The sequence below is a fragment of the Trifolium pratense genome, linkage group LG2 (assembly GCF_020283565.1).
Source record: "Trifolium pratense cultivar HEN17-A07 linkage group LG2, ARS_RC_1.1, whole genome shotgun sequence".
Classification (NCBI taxonomy): Eukaryota; Viridiplantae; Streptophyta; class Magnoliopsida; order Fabales; family Fabaceae; genus Trifolium; species Trifolium pratense.
In genome coordinates, this window is record NC_060060.1 from 3325841 (window position 1) to 3342593 (window position 16753).

General features: G+C 34.1%; 1 protein-coding gene across 3 annotated transcripts; it reads left to right on the top strand.

Annotated features, from left to right (window-relative positions):
• Positions 1 to 878: 878 nt before the first annotated feature.
• Positions 879 to 13683, top strand: LOC123907388 (sister chromatid cohesion protein SCC2). Of its 3 annotated transcripts, none has more exons than XM_045957644.1 (28): positions 879 to 1505; positions 2352 to 2461; positions 3139 to 3275; positions 3349 to 3439; positions 3580 to 3839; positions 4164 to 4271; positions 4469 to 4580; positions 4768 to 4864; positions 5360 to 5546; positions 5647 to 6078; positions 6197 to 6714; positions 6793 to 7003; positions 7102 to 7152; positions 7270 to 7428; positions 7566 to 7733; positions 7850 to 8149; positions 8233 to 8385; positions 9273 to 9445; positions 9871 to 9982; positions 10110 to 10271; positions 10351 to 10455; positions 10803 to 11036; positions 11261 to 11394; positions 11473 to 11766; positions 11873 to 12302; positions 12465 to 12557; positions 12696 to 12821; positions 13187 to 13683. In XM_045957644.1, the coding sequence occupies exons 1-28, from the start codon at positions 1252 to 1254 to the stop codon at positions 13403 to 13405; spliced, it is 5430 nt and encodes a 1809-aa protein (XP_045813600.1). In that variant the 5' UTR covers positions 879 to 1251; the 3' UTR covers positions 13406 to 13683. The 3 variants fall into 3 exon arrangements, with proteins under 3 accessions (XP_045813600.1, XP_045813599.1, XP_045813601.1); XM_045957643.1 differs by having other exon boundaries at positions 1038 to 1505; positions 2352 to 2470; XM_045957645.1 differs by having other exon boundaries at positions 1368 to 1505; positions 3131 to 3275.
• Positions 13684 to 16753: the final 3070 nt, after the last annotated feature.

Below are 16753 nucleotides of genomic sequence, written 5' to 3' on the forward strand. Positions count from 1 at the left end.
ATTTTTTTATTTAATAGCTTGATTTTAAGAAACTGTAAAAATTATCAAATATGTGGGTAAAAACATTCGAATTTTGTGGGATTGTGTAATTCATAATGTATTTTAATTTAAAAATAAAGGTGAAATTAAGCATTTTCTTTTTAATGTAAGAAATGCAATTATGTTATCAAAAGAAATAATATTTGTACTAAGTTATTGGTTTATTTTTTTTTGGAATAATGCATATAGTAATAAGAGTTAAATATATTTTTGGTTCATACATGTTCAAGGGACAAAATATCTAAATATTTTAGTTCATTTGCCTTTAACCCATAACAACAAACTTCTGAACTTGAATCATATTCAGTCACAACACTGCAGTTGTGTGATTTTATGTGCGTGAGGAGAAAAAAAAAGTGATGATCATGTGAAAGAAAAAAATGATAAAAAAGATAGGCACATAAATAATTCCAAACTTTCTTGACCTTGCCATGGTCCACCTAGACTATAGTTAACATTAACATCGAATGAATGCTTGCAAATGGTTTTAAAGTTAGTAGTATATATACTATCTAAACATTACAAATCTTGACTTTAAATACAATACTACTTCATTGTAAGTATTAGCTAATACAATCACTCACGACCATTAGCTCATCTCACTTATTATATCACTCATAATTTTCCGATTATGTTAATTATTAATGAAATGCAACAATTTGCTTTCTTTTTAGAAAAAATAAAAAAAATACACTTACGGTATATCCAACATATCACATTATAAAATGCATTATTTCGCTTTAAATAAGCATAGCTTCCACCAAACTGTGCATCGAATCTATAAAATAATTACTTTCCAAACACAAACTTACTAATTACTTCCATGGATCTATCTATCTATCTATGCTTAGTAGTAGAAAGTACTAAACCTTCCACTTACACACCATAGTTCCATATGGTTTACATGACAAGCTTCACAAACCGCAAGGGTATTTCCGTAATCTCATATTTAGACTTCATTCACGCTCTTGAGAAAACCGAATCCACATAACATTTCTATTTCGTGAAATCCAAAATCATTTTCACATAATCACTCTTTTCCCCGCCATTCACTTCCAATTTCTCTTCCCAATTTTATCCCTCTAGGGTTCAACACTTTCATTTTTCAATTTTTCAACTTCAAAATCAAAACCCTATTTAATCTCAATTCACTCTTAATTTTTTCCATTTTCACTCTCTCAACCACTCCATGCTCCTCTAGTAACCAATCAAATGAATTCTCCAACTACTTCCGATGCCGTTACGGCGGCGCAGTCTCTCTCCGACCACCGCGGAATCAGCATGTCAAATACTATTCACTCCGAAATCACCTCTTGCTTGCCGTTACCTTCGCTTCCGGTTTTCTGCGGAGCTTCCGATCAAGACCTACGACTCTTCGATTCACCGTTGCTGTTGAACCGCGTCGATATTCTCGCACAGTCTAGCAAGATCGCTGAGATGCTCCGAAACACTGATGTTTCATACTTGTAAGCATTTTCTTCGGATTTTCGTTTGATATTTTTTGCACGCATTAGTGATTTCACTATTTTAGTTGATAGGAAGTTGAATTCGTAGGAAAATGCTACAAATTAGGATGTGAATTGTTGTTGAAGTTTTTGTATAATTGAAATTCGCGATGAAGTTAGTAGAATTTGAATTTTCATGCGATTTACTGTAGATACTAGATTTGACTTTTTGGATATTGTATGAATTTCACGATTTATGTAGTTGACTCATGGCTGCATAGTGTTTAGCTTGCTTATTTAGTTATAGTTTTCGGTTTTTCGTTTTACTTAATAATTAGTTAATTATAAGTTAGGTCGTTTGTTCACGGTTAAGATTTCAGGTTTAGCTTACGATTAGTGTTGGAGTTACATATATAGAATGCTGTTATAGTAGGCGCTTAGTGCTTACATGCTTAGTTATTATTGTTTTCAGTTTTAATTAAGTCGTGAATAAGTGAATCAATTTCTTAATTTAGTTGTCACATGAAGTTTGATTCTGTAGTTTATTGACCTTTTTCACTTTTAATTTTTTAATTTTCATTGTAAAGAAGAGGTAACTACGAGCACAGATTGTGCCAGCTGCATGAATTTTTATTTGCCGCGTTATTTTAATATAAACAAAATCACATTCACTCCAGTCGTTACTATTTTCCATTTTTCTTTTCTCGTTTTATTGAAATGTGTCGGTATATGAATACGTATTATTGTCGTTATCATAATCATCAATGCTGCTTTGCATAAAAAAAAAAACATCAATGCTGCTTATGTCATTAGTATTGTTACTTGGTGTTGAATTTAATACAATTTTATATACGTTGACTTATATAGGAATTTAAGAGATGATGCCAATGCTGTTCGGTATAACTATGTCGAGCCTTTAGAACTCCATGATGAAGTTCTTAGGTGTAATCCTGAAGCATTTGAATGCAGCACTGCAGGTAAACAGAGTACGTACTTGGTTTCTGTCCTAAATAATTTTAGATCTCACAGTTTTGTAGCTGCTCATTGGTCTGTAGTGGTCTGACAGATTCATGGTGTGACACTTATTCATTCTAGATGGAAAGTGTCATATAATCAAACGATGTTTTGATTTGATGTTGACAAATGTCTTTCATTTATAGCTCTGAAGAGGTTTAGTGTATTTTTCTGGTTTGATAAAAACTATAACAGGTTTGCGATTTCAAAATTTATAGATTTGGTGATTATGGTAGGAGAGATAAACTGAAAAGAGTGATTTGTTAGTTTTTTCTCAATCTAATTTTACACATATATTGGTATCCAAGGTCTGAGAATAACTGTCAAAACATGTTACTGTCACCAACTGAGTCAGTTGCAGTTAGTTACAGCATTTAGAGTTTCTAGGAACTCCTAGAATAACTAAGCTACATCCAGACTAACCAAACAGATAAATCATATGTGCAATGCTACATAATACAATACATAATGTATCATAAGTTGCAATGCTTACCAAATGCCGCATATAGTCCAATAATAGGTATAGAGTGTGTTTACCTTTTCCAACAAAAATTTACGTTTCCCTCTGGTCTCGTTGCTTTCCATTAAACATTTTAATGGTGCTCTGCTTATTGTTTATTGTATTGGTCAAGTTTCTCAGGTCCTGTCAAGGAGAAGATCTCTGGTAGTGCATTACCTGAAAAGAAGCTCTCTGAATCAAGTTTTTCTGTCCCGAGTCAGACTCAAAAAGACTATAATGCAACCCATAGCCGACAGCTTGATAATTTTTCTACAAATGTATGATTTCATTTGGTTATAGCATTTGATATTTACTATTTTTCTTTTGCTAATTTTCATAATGATTTGGCAGGACATTTCTACATTGTCTTCTAAGAAATCAAAAGTTAAGAAGAAAGCCGGTAACGGATTATCTATTGCACCTGACCCTACTGAGCTTCAAGGTCTGTGCATGACGGGTTTCTACAACCCTAATTTTCAACAATTTTGTTTGTTCTCCCTGTGTTTGTGTGTGCACTTTCATACATCATAGATACATCCGTGTTTACATGTGTAATGAACACTGTATTTGTTGTCTGTTTAGATGCCAGCATTGGAAGATTTCGTGAGTTTTTGGAGGACTTATGTAGCAAGGCTGAACGGAATAGTGGTGATCTAGATGAAGCAGTAGAATTGTTGTCATTGTCTCTTTCAGATCTTAGAACGCTTGTTAATGAAATAATGTCTATACGTGAGAAGAAACTTCTGCATTTGGTCCCTGTAGAATTCCTTGTTAGACTGCTAAAGGTTTTAGATCATCAGATACACATAGCAGAAGGCCTGTCAATTGAGGATTGTGACAATGTAAGTTCACGTTAGATTCTTTTGTACTAGTCTATGGAGTTTTTTGGCTTGTTTAGATTTAGTTGACTTCGACTATGACCTCTATTTTTCTATTATAGTAATAATTTACTAAAATCTAAATTGTATTAGGCAGTAAACAGAAGTTTAATATTTATACATAGCTTTGGTACATAGATCACATTTGGCAAGGTAATGAGTATTTTTTTTTGAAGCATGGCAAGGTAATGAATAATGAGTTACATAGATGAGTTCCTATGTACACAAGTTAAACATGGCACAGATTTTGTAGTAGTTGTTATTAATTGTTATTGTTCTATGTTTCAGTCCAATTCAGAACAAGTTTCGTCTCTTTTTGCTGCGTTGGAATCCATTCATGCTGCACTGGCGGTGATGGCTCATACTGACATGCCAAAACAACTTTATAAAGAAGAGGTGAGTTCTTTATGCTAGCTTCAAACAAATATCATTGTTCAAAAGCTCCCTCTGCAGGAGAAGAGTCTTTCTGAAAGTAATTTGCATGGGCATGATGTGCTCAGATTGCTACTCTATTAATAAATAATTAATTTTTTGAACCCGACACTGTTAATAATTATAATCTCCAATGTCTTAAAGTAATTTGTCTGTATCAGGTCATTGAGAGAATTCTGGAGTTTTCCAGGCATCAGATAACGGATGTGATGTGTGCATGTGATCCTTCATACCGGGCATTATACAGACCTAGTGAAAACACTGCACTTGAAGGTTAGCCTTTTCAGTTTTTGTGCCAAACGGAACTTTTTTTTTTTCTTTTCTATTTGGAGGACAGAAATGCTACTGATAGTTAATGCTGTTTTATAATTTATCTGACGGCCAGTATGACAGGGAGAAACTGGAAATAAGTTATTTCCTATATGTGGCTTCAAACTGCTAATCTTTATATGTTTCACAGTTGATGATGAAGAATATGATGCTGAATTAGGCTCAGCAAGCAAAAAACGACGTACTAGCAGCAAGACTGTGAAGTTGAAGAAATCAGCATCAAGCAGGTTTGATTATTTTCACATCAAGGACCCGTTTGGTGGTTAGGTTTAGATAGACAAGATATAATAAACTATCATATATTTTCTTAATCCATTATTTGGCGAGTCAGCAGGACAAAATAAGTTAAAACAAAAAACATAATGAAAAATTGATCTAAATCAATAAAAAAAACTAAAAACTTTAACTTTGTTATTTTTTATTCATATCCTATAATATAACTATTATTTGATCCATCTCAATTATGAAGATAAGATGATATGGTACTATTTGGTTAGTTATCCTGTGTAGCTTAAACACACGATAAAATACAAGATTATCCAATGCAAAAAAATAAAATAAAAGATTATCATGTTTGTATCTTATCTCACATATGTCCAACACTGTTGCACTATTTATCTGTATCCGATAATGTCCATCAAACAACCCGTAGATTCCGTTGTCTTATGTGTCTGAAGTTAGATTTGCTTACATATGTTTCTTGTTGATTCTTGCTTTATTAGGTTCTCTAGTGCTGTGAATGTTATTCTTCAGAAGTCGTGTACTGTTCTTGGACTACTCAAGGATTTGTTGTTAATAGAGAGGTTGTCAGATAGTTGCATTTTACAACTTGTAAAAACATGCATTTCAACGTTCTTGGTTGATAACATTCAGCTCTTGCAATTGAAGGCAATTGGTTTACTCAGTGTGGTACTGATGCCTCGCTCTTATAAAACTTTTGAATGTTAGCTTTCATGCTCATTTTTGGTAGCTAACATGTAATTGCTGTTTTTCCGATATGCTGGTACAGATATTCTATTTATACACACAACATCGTACTTATGTGTTAGATGAAATGCTTCACCTTCTTTGGAAATTACCGCATTCAAAGCGAGCTTTAAGGAATTATCACATACGTGAGGAAGAGCAAAGACAGATCCAGATGATTACTGCTTTGTTGATCCAATTAATTCATTGTAGTGCTAACCTTCCTGATACTTTAAGACTAGCATCAAGTGGTAACTCTGTATTGGAAGTCTCGGTTGATGCTAGTTATCCAACTAAATGCCGTGACGCAGTAAGAGAGGCCTGCGGTCTATTTTGGAGCCGTGTAATTCATCGAGTTGCAAATGCAAAGACTCAGGATGCTTCTGAACTGAAGTCCATAATGGAGAATCTTGTTACTGATTTACTGACCACTCTAAATTTACCCGAGTATCCTGCTTCAGCTTCTATTCTAGAGGTCATTTTTGTGTTTGTGCTTGCGTGTGTTTGTGTCGTGATCTGCATGTATTTATGTAAATGTGAATTATTGTTTTGGTAAAGGCATCAGGTTAGTTAACTGCTGAGAGTTCTTTCAGGTTCTATGTGCTATACTAATTAATAATGCTGGGTCAAACTCCAAGGATTTCGCTGCACGTTCCATGGCAATTGATATTCTTGGCACTATTGCTGCAAGGTTGAAGCGTGATGCTGTGATTTGTAGCCGGGAAAAGTTCTGGGTACTTCAAGATTTACTTAGTGAGAATGCTGCTCGTCCTCATTATCCAAAAGATACATGTTGTATCTGTTTGGGTGGAAGGATTGAAAATTTGTTCATATGTTCCGGCTGCAATAGGCTTTTTCATGCTGACTGTTTGGACATTAAAGAAAATGAAGTTCCCAACCGGAACTGGTACTGTCATATCTGCATCTGCTCAAAGCAACTGCTTGTATTACAATCATATTGCAATTCCCAGCGCAAGGATGATGTAAAAAAGAATCGTAAAGTGTCAATGGATGATTCTGCATTTTCTAACCATGAAATTGTTCAACAATTGCTTTTGAATCACCTTCAAGATGTCACCTCTGATGATGACCTGCATATTTTCATTTGCTGGTTTGTGCTTGTTACAGATTTTCTGATTGATATTTTAGTTATAATTATGCAAAGGTAATGCTTGTATATGTTGTGCAGGTTTTATCTATGCGTATGGTATAAAAATGATCCAAAATCTCAGCAGAAGCCCATTTACTACTTTGCTAGGATGAAATCAAGAACCATAATACGGGATTCTGGTACTGTTTCTTCTATGCTGACGCGAGATTCAATCAAGAAGATTACTCTAGCTTTAGGCCAAAAAAGTTCATTTAGTCGAGGCTTTGATAAGATTTTTCACACACTTTTGGTCAGTTGATGTTTTCCTTTTCCCTTAGTTTGTCAAATAAAAAAACTGTGTATTACTTTTTTTTTTTGGTTACATCTAATCTTTTTTATATTGTACAGGTAAATTTGAAGGAGAACTCTCCAGTTATTAGGGCTAAAGCTTTACGAGCAGTAAGTTTATCATCTTTAAGTTTTCTGTTTTCAAGTGAAAATGGGATACTTATTATAGTTTCTTTGCCCTGGTTTTATCTCTATTGTCTTTCATTTAATATTTAATATGATGAATAGGTTAGCATCATTGTAGAGGCTGATCCAGAGGTATTGGGTGATAAACAAGTTCAAACATCTGTTGAAGGTAGGTTCTGTGACAGTGCAATATCTGTTAGAGAAGCAGCATTGGAACTTGTTGGTAGGCATATTGCTTCGCATCCAGATGTGGGTTTTAAGGTATGTGTCAATGGCATTTTCCTTAATTGTAAAAAATAAATCTGGTCTTGCCTTACAAACTTCATGGCTGTTTTGGAGACACTTCAGACGGGTGTTGAATTGTTAATTTTTTTTTTCTTTTCAAATTTGTACTGTAGTATTTTGAGAAGATTACAGAGAGAATCAAAGATACTGGAGTGAGTGTTCGAAAACGAGCCATAAAAATTATTCGAGATATGTGCAGCTCAAATGCCAACTTCTCGGAGTTTACAAGAGCCTGCACAGAGATAATTTCTCGTGTTATTGATGATGAATCCAGTATCCAGGTACTTTGAAGTTCTTGCTTTGAACCTATTAAGATATGTCTCCTAATTTATTTCTCATGTCCTAACTCTTTTTGGATATTAAGAATGTTTCTACTTATTATGCTTCTCATTTACAGGATCTTGTTTGCAAAACATTTTATGAGTTCTGGTTTGAGGAGCCTTCTGCTTCACAAACTCAGATCTTTGGAGATGGTAGTACTGTTCCACTTGAGGTAGCTAAGAAAACAGAGCAAATTGTTGAAATGTTGAAGAGAATGCCCAATAATAAGCTTCTTGTAACTGTAATAAAGCGCAACTTGACACTTGATTTTTTACCACAATCTACAAAAGCAATTGGGGTCAACCCAGTGTCCCTTGTAACAGTTCGTAAGCGTTGTGAGTTGATTTGCAAATGCTTGCTGGAGAAGATATTGCAGGTACACTATAATTGTGCACATTCATCCAATTTTTATGCTTCACCTTCTTGATATTAAAAGATAGAGTTTATGTTCATGATCAGGTGGAAGAAATGAACAGTAATGAGGGGGAAAAACTTGTGCTTCCGTATGTGCTAGTCTTGCATGCATTTTGTCTTGTGGACCCAACTCTATGTGCACCAGCTTCTAACCCTTCCCACCTTGTCATTACTTTGGAGCAATATCTGAAGACTCAGGTTAAGACTAATCTTAAGGCTTGTTTTTCTTTTGGCACTTCTTTCAAATTTTTGATCAGATGTAGTCCATTTATCGTGTTAGCATGTATACAGTATTTATATATGTATCTTATAATTGTTCTCAAAATAATAAAACACTAGTTTATTCAGCTGTAAACATTCAAGGATATTATCAACTTCATTTCCTATTGTTTTTAATTTTTTACTGTATATTGTGCCCAAGTGCGGAAATGTGAAACTGAGAAGCATAATAAGAAACTCTAGCTTTTTTTGATAGGATTTTGAAGCCACAACAGTTGTGCAACTTTCATCAAGGCAAACAAATAAAAAATAGAAAGTAAATTTAAATTATACCCAATATCTATTCTTGGATTAGTAGTTTTGGGCCAGCCGCTCGTGTCCAATGGGTTGGGTTTGGGAGTTTTTCCCCCTTCAATTTGATTGTGTGTGCATTGGGCTGAGTTCAGCCCATGGATCAAACATAAAATTTATCTTGCTAAAGTTTAAGTTGAAATCCATAGCACATGACATGAAGTGATAGAGTTGGAGTCTAAACACATGTCATAGCTAATAAAATATAAATCATAAAGCACATAAAACACATCCCCTCCCCCTTGCTCATTGAATTGCCACATTTAAAACTTCCAATAGGTGTGTTTATGTAATATGTAAAATAATATTTCTAAATTTATAACTGATGCACATTTGAGCACAATCCTATTAGGTTTGGAGCTTTTGCTTCAGTTTTGATCTGTTTATTATTAATTAATAACTGTTTAGTTTCTAGCTCGACATTTCATTAATCCCCTTATATTGTTTTGACCTACAAGAAAGTGTAATCTGAAATGGGAATAGTTCTCCATATGTATTTTTTTGTTTGTTTTCAGGTTGACAATAGCATGGTCGCACAATTACTTGAGAGTATAATATTTATAATTGATGCTGTGTTGCCATTGCTGAGTAATCAGTTAACTCTGGGTTTTGTGGAGGAACTTGAGCAAGATTTGACGCAGATGATTCGCCGACATTCTTTCTTGACAGTTGTCCATGCTTGTATCAAGTACTTTAATCTCCTACTGTTATGTTCATTAGTTAGATTACTTAGATGTGTTCTATTACTTCTGTTCTGCTGCTTCATCCTGGATATAACTTGTTTATAAACTCATATAATGTGGAGTTTTCTATTTTTTCTTGATGGAAGAGTTTATAAAATATAAATGTTTTAATATTATTATGTTTTATATGATAATTTTTAAATAATTTTTTTATGCATTGAATACAGTGCAAAAAATGCATATCTTGGAAGAACAGTTTTTGGATTATATTTTGGAATATTCCTAATACCCTTGAACTGGGTCTTGGTTATGCTTGCCTTTTACAGACTGCAAATAGTAGAAATTTTATTTTTCCTTCCATTTAATAGAAGAAATTTTGCTTACCCGTTCATATACTTATAGGTCTTAATTATTACCATTGCTTACACAGGTGCCTCTGCAGTATGAGTAAGATTGCTGGGAAGGGGGCTACTGCAGTCCAGCATCTTATTCAGGTCTTCTTCAAATGTTTGGAAGATACCCAGGCAGTTGTAAACAAGCAGGTTTGGTGCTATAATATAAACCACTCATGTATTTTCAATTATCAGCTTAACTTTTTGAATAGCCGGTTCATCTCACATTTTATATTGGCATGTATATTCAAAATTGACTGTTTCCTGCTATTTACAGCAAGTCGGGCGATCTCTCTTCTCTCTTGGTTTGCTTATTCGTTATGGCAACTGTTTGTTTGCCGGCTCTGGTAATGAACTTGTTGATGTCAAAAGGAGTCTCGGCTTGCTTATGAAGTATCTTGCTGTGGAGGATTGTACTCTTCAGGTTAGATCATTGCAGGTGAGAGATTCTCATTGACTCAGTTCTTATCTTTGTTTAATCTTGAATGTTTATTAATGTTTGATTGTAACTCTTGTAGGCACTAGGATATGTTCTAATTGCAAGGCCTGAATATATGTTAGAAAATGACATTGGAAAGATACTGGAGGGAACATTGTCTAACATTGCTAATGAACGGATAAAGGTAATATATATTGGTATTTCATCCAGACGTACACATGCTAGCATAATTACACCTTTGTCCTTTAACAACTATTTCTAGGATGCAACCTTTAACCAATTTAGCTGTTAAATTATATCAAATACCCTTTTTTTTTTTTTTTTTTTTTTTTTTTAATTGTATGAAACTATGTACATTCGATCTACATAATGAGAATATTCAATGGTTGGATTGTTTAAATTCACATCTTGCAAAAATTTATCGAAGGTATGTGTATATGCTAATTGCAGATAATATGTACTTTTATGCATGTATTTTTATGTACATGAACATATACTTTTCTATGGATACTAAATCATTCTTATAATCAGATGCAAGCATTACAAAACATGTTTGAGTATCTTCTTGATGCTGAAAGCAAAATGGAAACAGACAAAGTTGATGGTAATGTACCTGGTCACTTGGTCGGAGCTGGGCAGAGTGTACCTGTTGCTGCTGGTGCTGGGGATACAAACATATGCGGGGGTATAATTCAGTTGTACTGGGATAATATTTTGGGCAGATGTTTGGATTTGAACGAACAGGTTCGACAATCAGCCTTGAAGGTCAGAACCTAGCTTCTATTTTGGATTAGATTAAACTCTTAGAGCAAAATATAATGTACCTACATGCAAAAAAATAAGAAAAATGACAGTCATATGCAAAGAAACAAGAAAAATGATCTATCTTTTTTATTAGTGTTTTTTTCCCTGGAAACTTTATCATTTCTATTATAGTAGTTAAGCTTTCTGTTTCTTATGCATGTTAATGAGATATGCTAATAATGCAGATTGTTGAAGTTGTGTTGCGCCAAGGTCTTGTTCATCCCATCACTTGTGTTCCACATCTTATAGCACTAGAAACAGATCCTCTGGAGCCAAATTCAAAGTTGGCTCATCATCTCCTAATGAATATGAATGAGAAGTAATCTCCTATATATAACTTTGGATGGTATAATTCACATCTACCAAGTTCTATTATCTAATTAAAGGTTATTTTCAGGTACCCTGCATTTTTTGAAAGCCGATTGGGTGATGGACTTCAAATGTCTTTTATGTTCATGCAATCTATTTGTGTCAGTCCTAATGAAAATGTTAACCACAAGACCCAATCTAAGATCCATGTTTCTGGAAAAGGCAAGCCCCAGGCCGATTCGCTCACTCAATCAAGAGTTGGGGTTTCTCGAATATACAAGCTCATCCGAGGGAACCGGATATCAAGGAACAAATTTATGTCCTCAATTGTACGAAAATTTGATAATCCAAGATGGAACAAATTTGTAATATCTTTCTTAACGTAAGTCTTATTTGTCATTATTCCTTGTTAATCATGTAAGTTTTTTTTTTTTGTGATTCAATCATGTGAGTTTTGAAGTGACCTTTTAATTGGTTTCTTTTCACAGGTACTGCACAGAGGTCCTTGCCTTGCTTCCATTCATTGCACCTGATGAACCACTTTATTTAATCTATGCTATCAATCGAGTAGTTCAGGTTAGGGCTGGTCCGCTGGAGGCGAACTTCAAAGCCTGGAGTTCAAGCTTGTCACGAAGTGAGGGTGATGGTACACCTCATGGGAATGGAATGTATCCACAGGCACCAGATGAGCCTATTCATACAACCCAAGTCCAGTCATTGGATTTAAATGGCACATATCAGCAAAATGTAGATGTTCGTCCCTACCTCAATGATATGACATCAGTGGATTTAAATGGAACAAATCACCAATTGCCAGATTATCCTTTATCACATAATGGTAGATCAAAAGTAAAGCTACATGCTGCAGGTTTTGCAGATGCCTTTACCTTCTCAAAAGATGATCTTGAGAAAGTTCAGGTATTTTGGAGCTCACTGTCGTTATTTTTGTCAATTACCTTGATTTGTTTGTGGGGAGAAATGTGAAAATTCAAGCTAATTGAATATGCACATTTGAATCATTCATTAATTTAGTAATTGGGTCATATGATCACGTTCATTTTGTTCCCGATGCTTATGCAGGCTGACTGTTTATCCGCGATTGCATTGCAACTTCTTTTGAAGTTAAAGAGACACCTAAAAATCATGTATAGTCTCGATGATGCCAGATGTCAGGTAAAATTATAAAATGCACATTATTATCACTTATTCACTTACTGGTCTTCGAATGCTGTGTTTTCTTTTTACTAGGGTGGGATGACACACCTAACCGTCCTCTATCTATCTTTGAGATGTTTTCCTATTTTCATTCAGGCTTATTCTCCAAGCGAACCACCAAAACCTGGAGATGTTTTTTCAAAACAGAATGTTCCATTTAATATTTGTGAATCTCAGTTCAGTTTGCCTACATGTCCGCAAGAATTAATACAAAGATATCAGGTACTGTAGCTTGGGTAAATTTGTTTTCTTTCACATACACTTGAACTTTTTGCACATTGAGAGTTTCTGTTGCCATTATGAGTCAGTTTAAATGAATAACAACTCTTATACATTACTTTTATTTTAAACGATATTTCGTAACAAATGAAATTAGTTTATGGAACTTTATTTTTGTGCAAGTTTTCAATAAACACGTTTAGGAACTCATCATTTATTTATTTTTTTGTAAGTAATGAACTATCAACAAGAATCTATTTTGATTGAGAAAATTTATTAGCCTTTTTTTTCCTAAACAAAGAACCTTGAGCATATTTTAATTGAGAAGCTCCTAATTTCAATCGTGTCTATACTCATTTCTGAAACAGGAGTTTAAGAATGCATTGAAGGAAGATACAGTGGATTATTCACTCTACACCGCAAATATAAAACGGAAGCGACAAACACCCAGAAAAATTCGGAAATCTGGACCTATGGTAGGTGCTAATATTGATGAGGATGACGATGAGGATTGGGCTGGTGGAATGCGCAATATAAATTTTAGTGGTGGCCGCAGGACTAGCCTTAGAAGCTCCAGACAATACTGATCGATGTAAGTAAATGGTAGATAGGCAGCCTAACTTGTACATTAAATAGGAATTCAAAAAAAGTTACATAATAGGATGAGGGCCAATAGATTAGAGTTTATGGAAACAAGAGTGCAGGAAAGCATACAAGGATTGGGATTTTCCTTGCCTATGTTGACTTTATTATTTTGTTTGTTTCTGTATGTAATTTCCTTCAATATTACAGTGGTAGCATTCTTTTATTGATGTAAAATTCATCTTAGCCACCCAAATCATATTTTGATTGTTTTCTTTGGTTTCGTTTGTTGTCTATTCATTTTTTAGTTTTCTTTTTTGCTCTTTTCTTGTTTTTGTTTCTTTCTTTAGCATTTGTACCAAAAAAAAAATTAGATGCATATAATGTAAAAGAAAAAGGAAAAGAGAAAGAGAAAGAAGTTTTCTCTCGAGACCGCCCACATTTCTTTTCTACCTCCTGAATTTCCGTTTTTGCACTTGGGGTACTGCGGTTTATACGAACCGAATTTTTTTGTTATGCTAAAAAATTTCGGTTAATATAAATCGAAATATTGTGTTCCAATTTTTTTTTTTCCAGATTTCCTACATAAATTCTGCATGAGATCCACAACTTCCACAATTTATTGGAAATACTAAACGATGTTCGATTTGAGTAAACGACCACTCGTTGGAAAGCTCAGGGTATCAAGAATACAAATATAATTTTTGTTTTGAGGGTTAACTATCCAATTGGTTCAGTTTGACCAAATAATGGGTACTGGTACAGAAACAGAGCAGAAACTTTTCTCATACTATACTTAATGAAATTTAACAATTCCGGTGTCAATCCTGTAGTAAATTTTGTCTTCTTTACACTAGATTAAAAATCATTAACATACGACTTATATTCAGAGAGCTATGATAAATTTATGACAGGTATCTCTAGAGCATTTTGCAAACCAATTTATCATAGGTTCCTGCTCATTGCGGATACACGTGCCAATGTCAAATTGGCTAAAAAATAAATGGCACTAATTCTCAAGGTTGTTGTCCCAATAGGGGCAATTATTCAGACAATTTACTCCCTTATCTTGCAATCTTACACACGTAGGTAAACAACCTCTCAAGACTCTCTAAAGAAACACTTTTATTCTTTGCAGTGATTTCAGCTTCCACATATGCTTCCGATCGCCTGGTACACAATATTCTTCATTTTCTACAAGTGATTCCATTGCATATTCCACACTAACTTGTCCTCTTCCTCCAACTTGATGGCCACAATTTTATGAATCTCCAAAGCATCCCTGGTGTTCAGTAAACTTGCAATAACATTTCCTTTTCATTATTTTGTCTCCTGATCCCTGCTTGGATCCTCTCAATCAGGTTTTACCTCAATCTCTCTCAACCATAAATATTGGCTATTTGATTAATCTAATGGCAAGATTATAAAAGAGGACTGATTAAACTAACCACACTGTAACAAAATAGTTCGGAAGACAAAAAAAAAAAATGCAGCGGTGCAATTAGGAATTGTCCTCCTCGATGATGATCGTTGCATCTAAATCAAATTGAAGCTAAAATGACATAATATAGAAGATATGTTTTGCTCGACGAGATGATTTTATATGCTAAAACCACATTAATATATTGACTATATTCTCATTTGAATTAAAATATTTTACACTTGTGTACATGTGCGCATATCATTTCGTGATGATGCAAGCTTTGCAAAATAAAAAGATAAAATAAAGAGAATCCTGGATGAAGAAGACACACAGTCGGAGGAGAAACAAGAATGACAAATATGTGTGCTGTGGGTGCAAAAGGCTATTTTATGATTTTTCTACTTATCCCGAACACCCCACTTATCCTGAACACGATGAAATTTCTAGCAACTGGACTACCTGACCCCACTTATGGTTTGGTTTTAGGGTTTAGAATTTGGATAAAGGTTTGTGTTTGGGGTTTGAGATCTAGGGTTTGGTATTTGGGGTTTGGAATTTAGGGTTTAGGGTTTGAGATCTAGAGTTTGGGATTTAGTGTTTGGAATTTAGGGTTTGGTTTTCGGCTTTAGGGTGTAGAATTTCGCTTTAAGATTTGTGTTTGGGGTTTGAGATCTAGGGTTTGGGATTCGGGGTTTGTATTTGGGGTTTGAGATCTAGGGGTTTCAGATTTGGAATTTAGGGTTTAGAATTTTAGTTTAAGGTTTGTGTTTGGGGTTTGAGATCTAGGGTTTGGGATTTGGGGTTTGAAATTTAGGGTTTGGTTTTGGGAGGATATTGATTAGGGTTTGGGGGACTACTATGTTAATGGAAAACTGATTAATTATAATGCAACCCGAAACTCCTAAATCCTAATCCCTAAATCCCAAATCAAGAACCCTGAATTCCAAACACCGAATCTTAAACCCCAAACACAAAAACTGTAAACCTCAAGTTAACCACAAATTCGAATCGAAACACTAAATCTTAATTCATAAATCCTAATCCCTATACACTAAATCTTATGCCCGAAACCCTAAACCTTTAGACCTAAACCTCGAATCCCAAACTCCAAACCCCAAATATTAAATCTTAAACCCCATATCCCGGCCAAATATGAAATCCCAATCCGCCCCCAAATCCAAAATTCAAAACCAAAACCTCATATTATATTAATATTACGGTATTATTACATGTCTTTCCTTTAACCCAAAGATCACAAAAATGTACTTACCTAAAAAAATTATGAGTCTAACAAAAATTTCATAAATGGACATTCATTTCAACAAATGACGGGAAGAATCATAATTCTTAGTTTAACTAAAGAATACTTGATGAATAATTTGGTAAGTGAACTAAACTATCATTAAGTAATAATTAAATTCGCATTCACAAAGATGATTTCAATTCTGACAAAACAATACTATCGTATTTAGGATGTAAATGCAGGGGGGGTTTGCTTGATAAAGTTGGTTTATAAAACAAATAAAATAAAATAGATGATTTCAATAGATTAAACGGATGATTAGAATGTCCGATTTACTTCCCCTACATAATTTGGTAAACGTGGTCCGATGGTCCTCCCTGCCAAGTTCAACACCAATCACTACTGGATCAACTAACGATGGGTATTAAACTTTTTTTTTTTTTTTTTTGATAATCTAGGAGCTAAATGGTTGTCAATATTTTTCATGAAAGCTTAACAGGTCTTTTTTGTTACTAAAAAAAGAAAGAAAGCCTAACAGTTGTTTACTATTATCATTCTTAAATTGTCAATTGATATATTTTCATCATTATCATTCTCTTCCGTTAGGTTTTGTTTCATTATATTCAACACCATTTTGTATTGAATATCCAAACATAACCATAACTTAAAAGTTCAAAGATTATTGGA

Bases quoted from the DNA above. Each gene is read 5' to 3' on its own strand.
- LOC123907388 (XM_045957643.1), top strand. From the start codon at position 1,252: ATGAATTCTCCAACTACTTCCGATGCCGTTACGGCGGCGCAGTCTCTC. The intron at 1,506-2,351 runs GTAAGCATTTTC...TGACTTATATAG, and splicing joins AACACTGATGTTTCATACTT to GAATTTAAGAGATGATGCCA. The intron at 9,446-9,870 runs GTACTTTAATCT...TTGCTTACACAG, and splicing joins GTTGTCCATGCTTGTATCAA to GTGCCTCTGCAGTATGAGTA.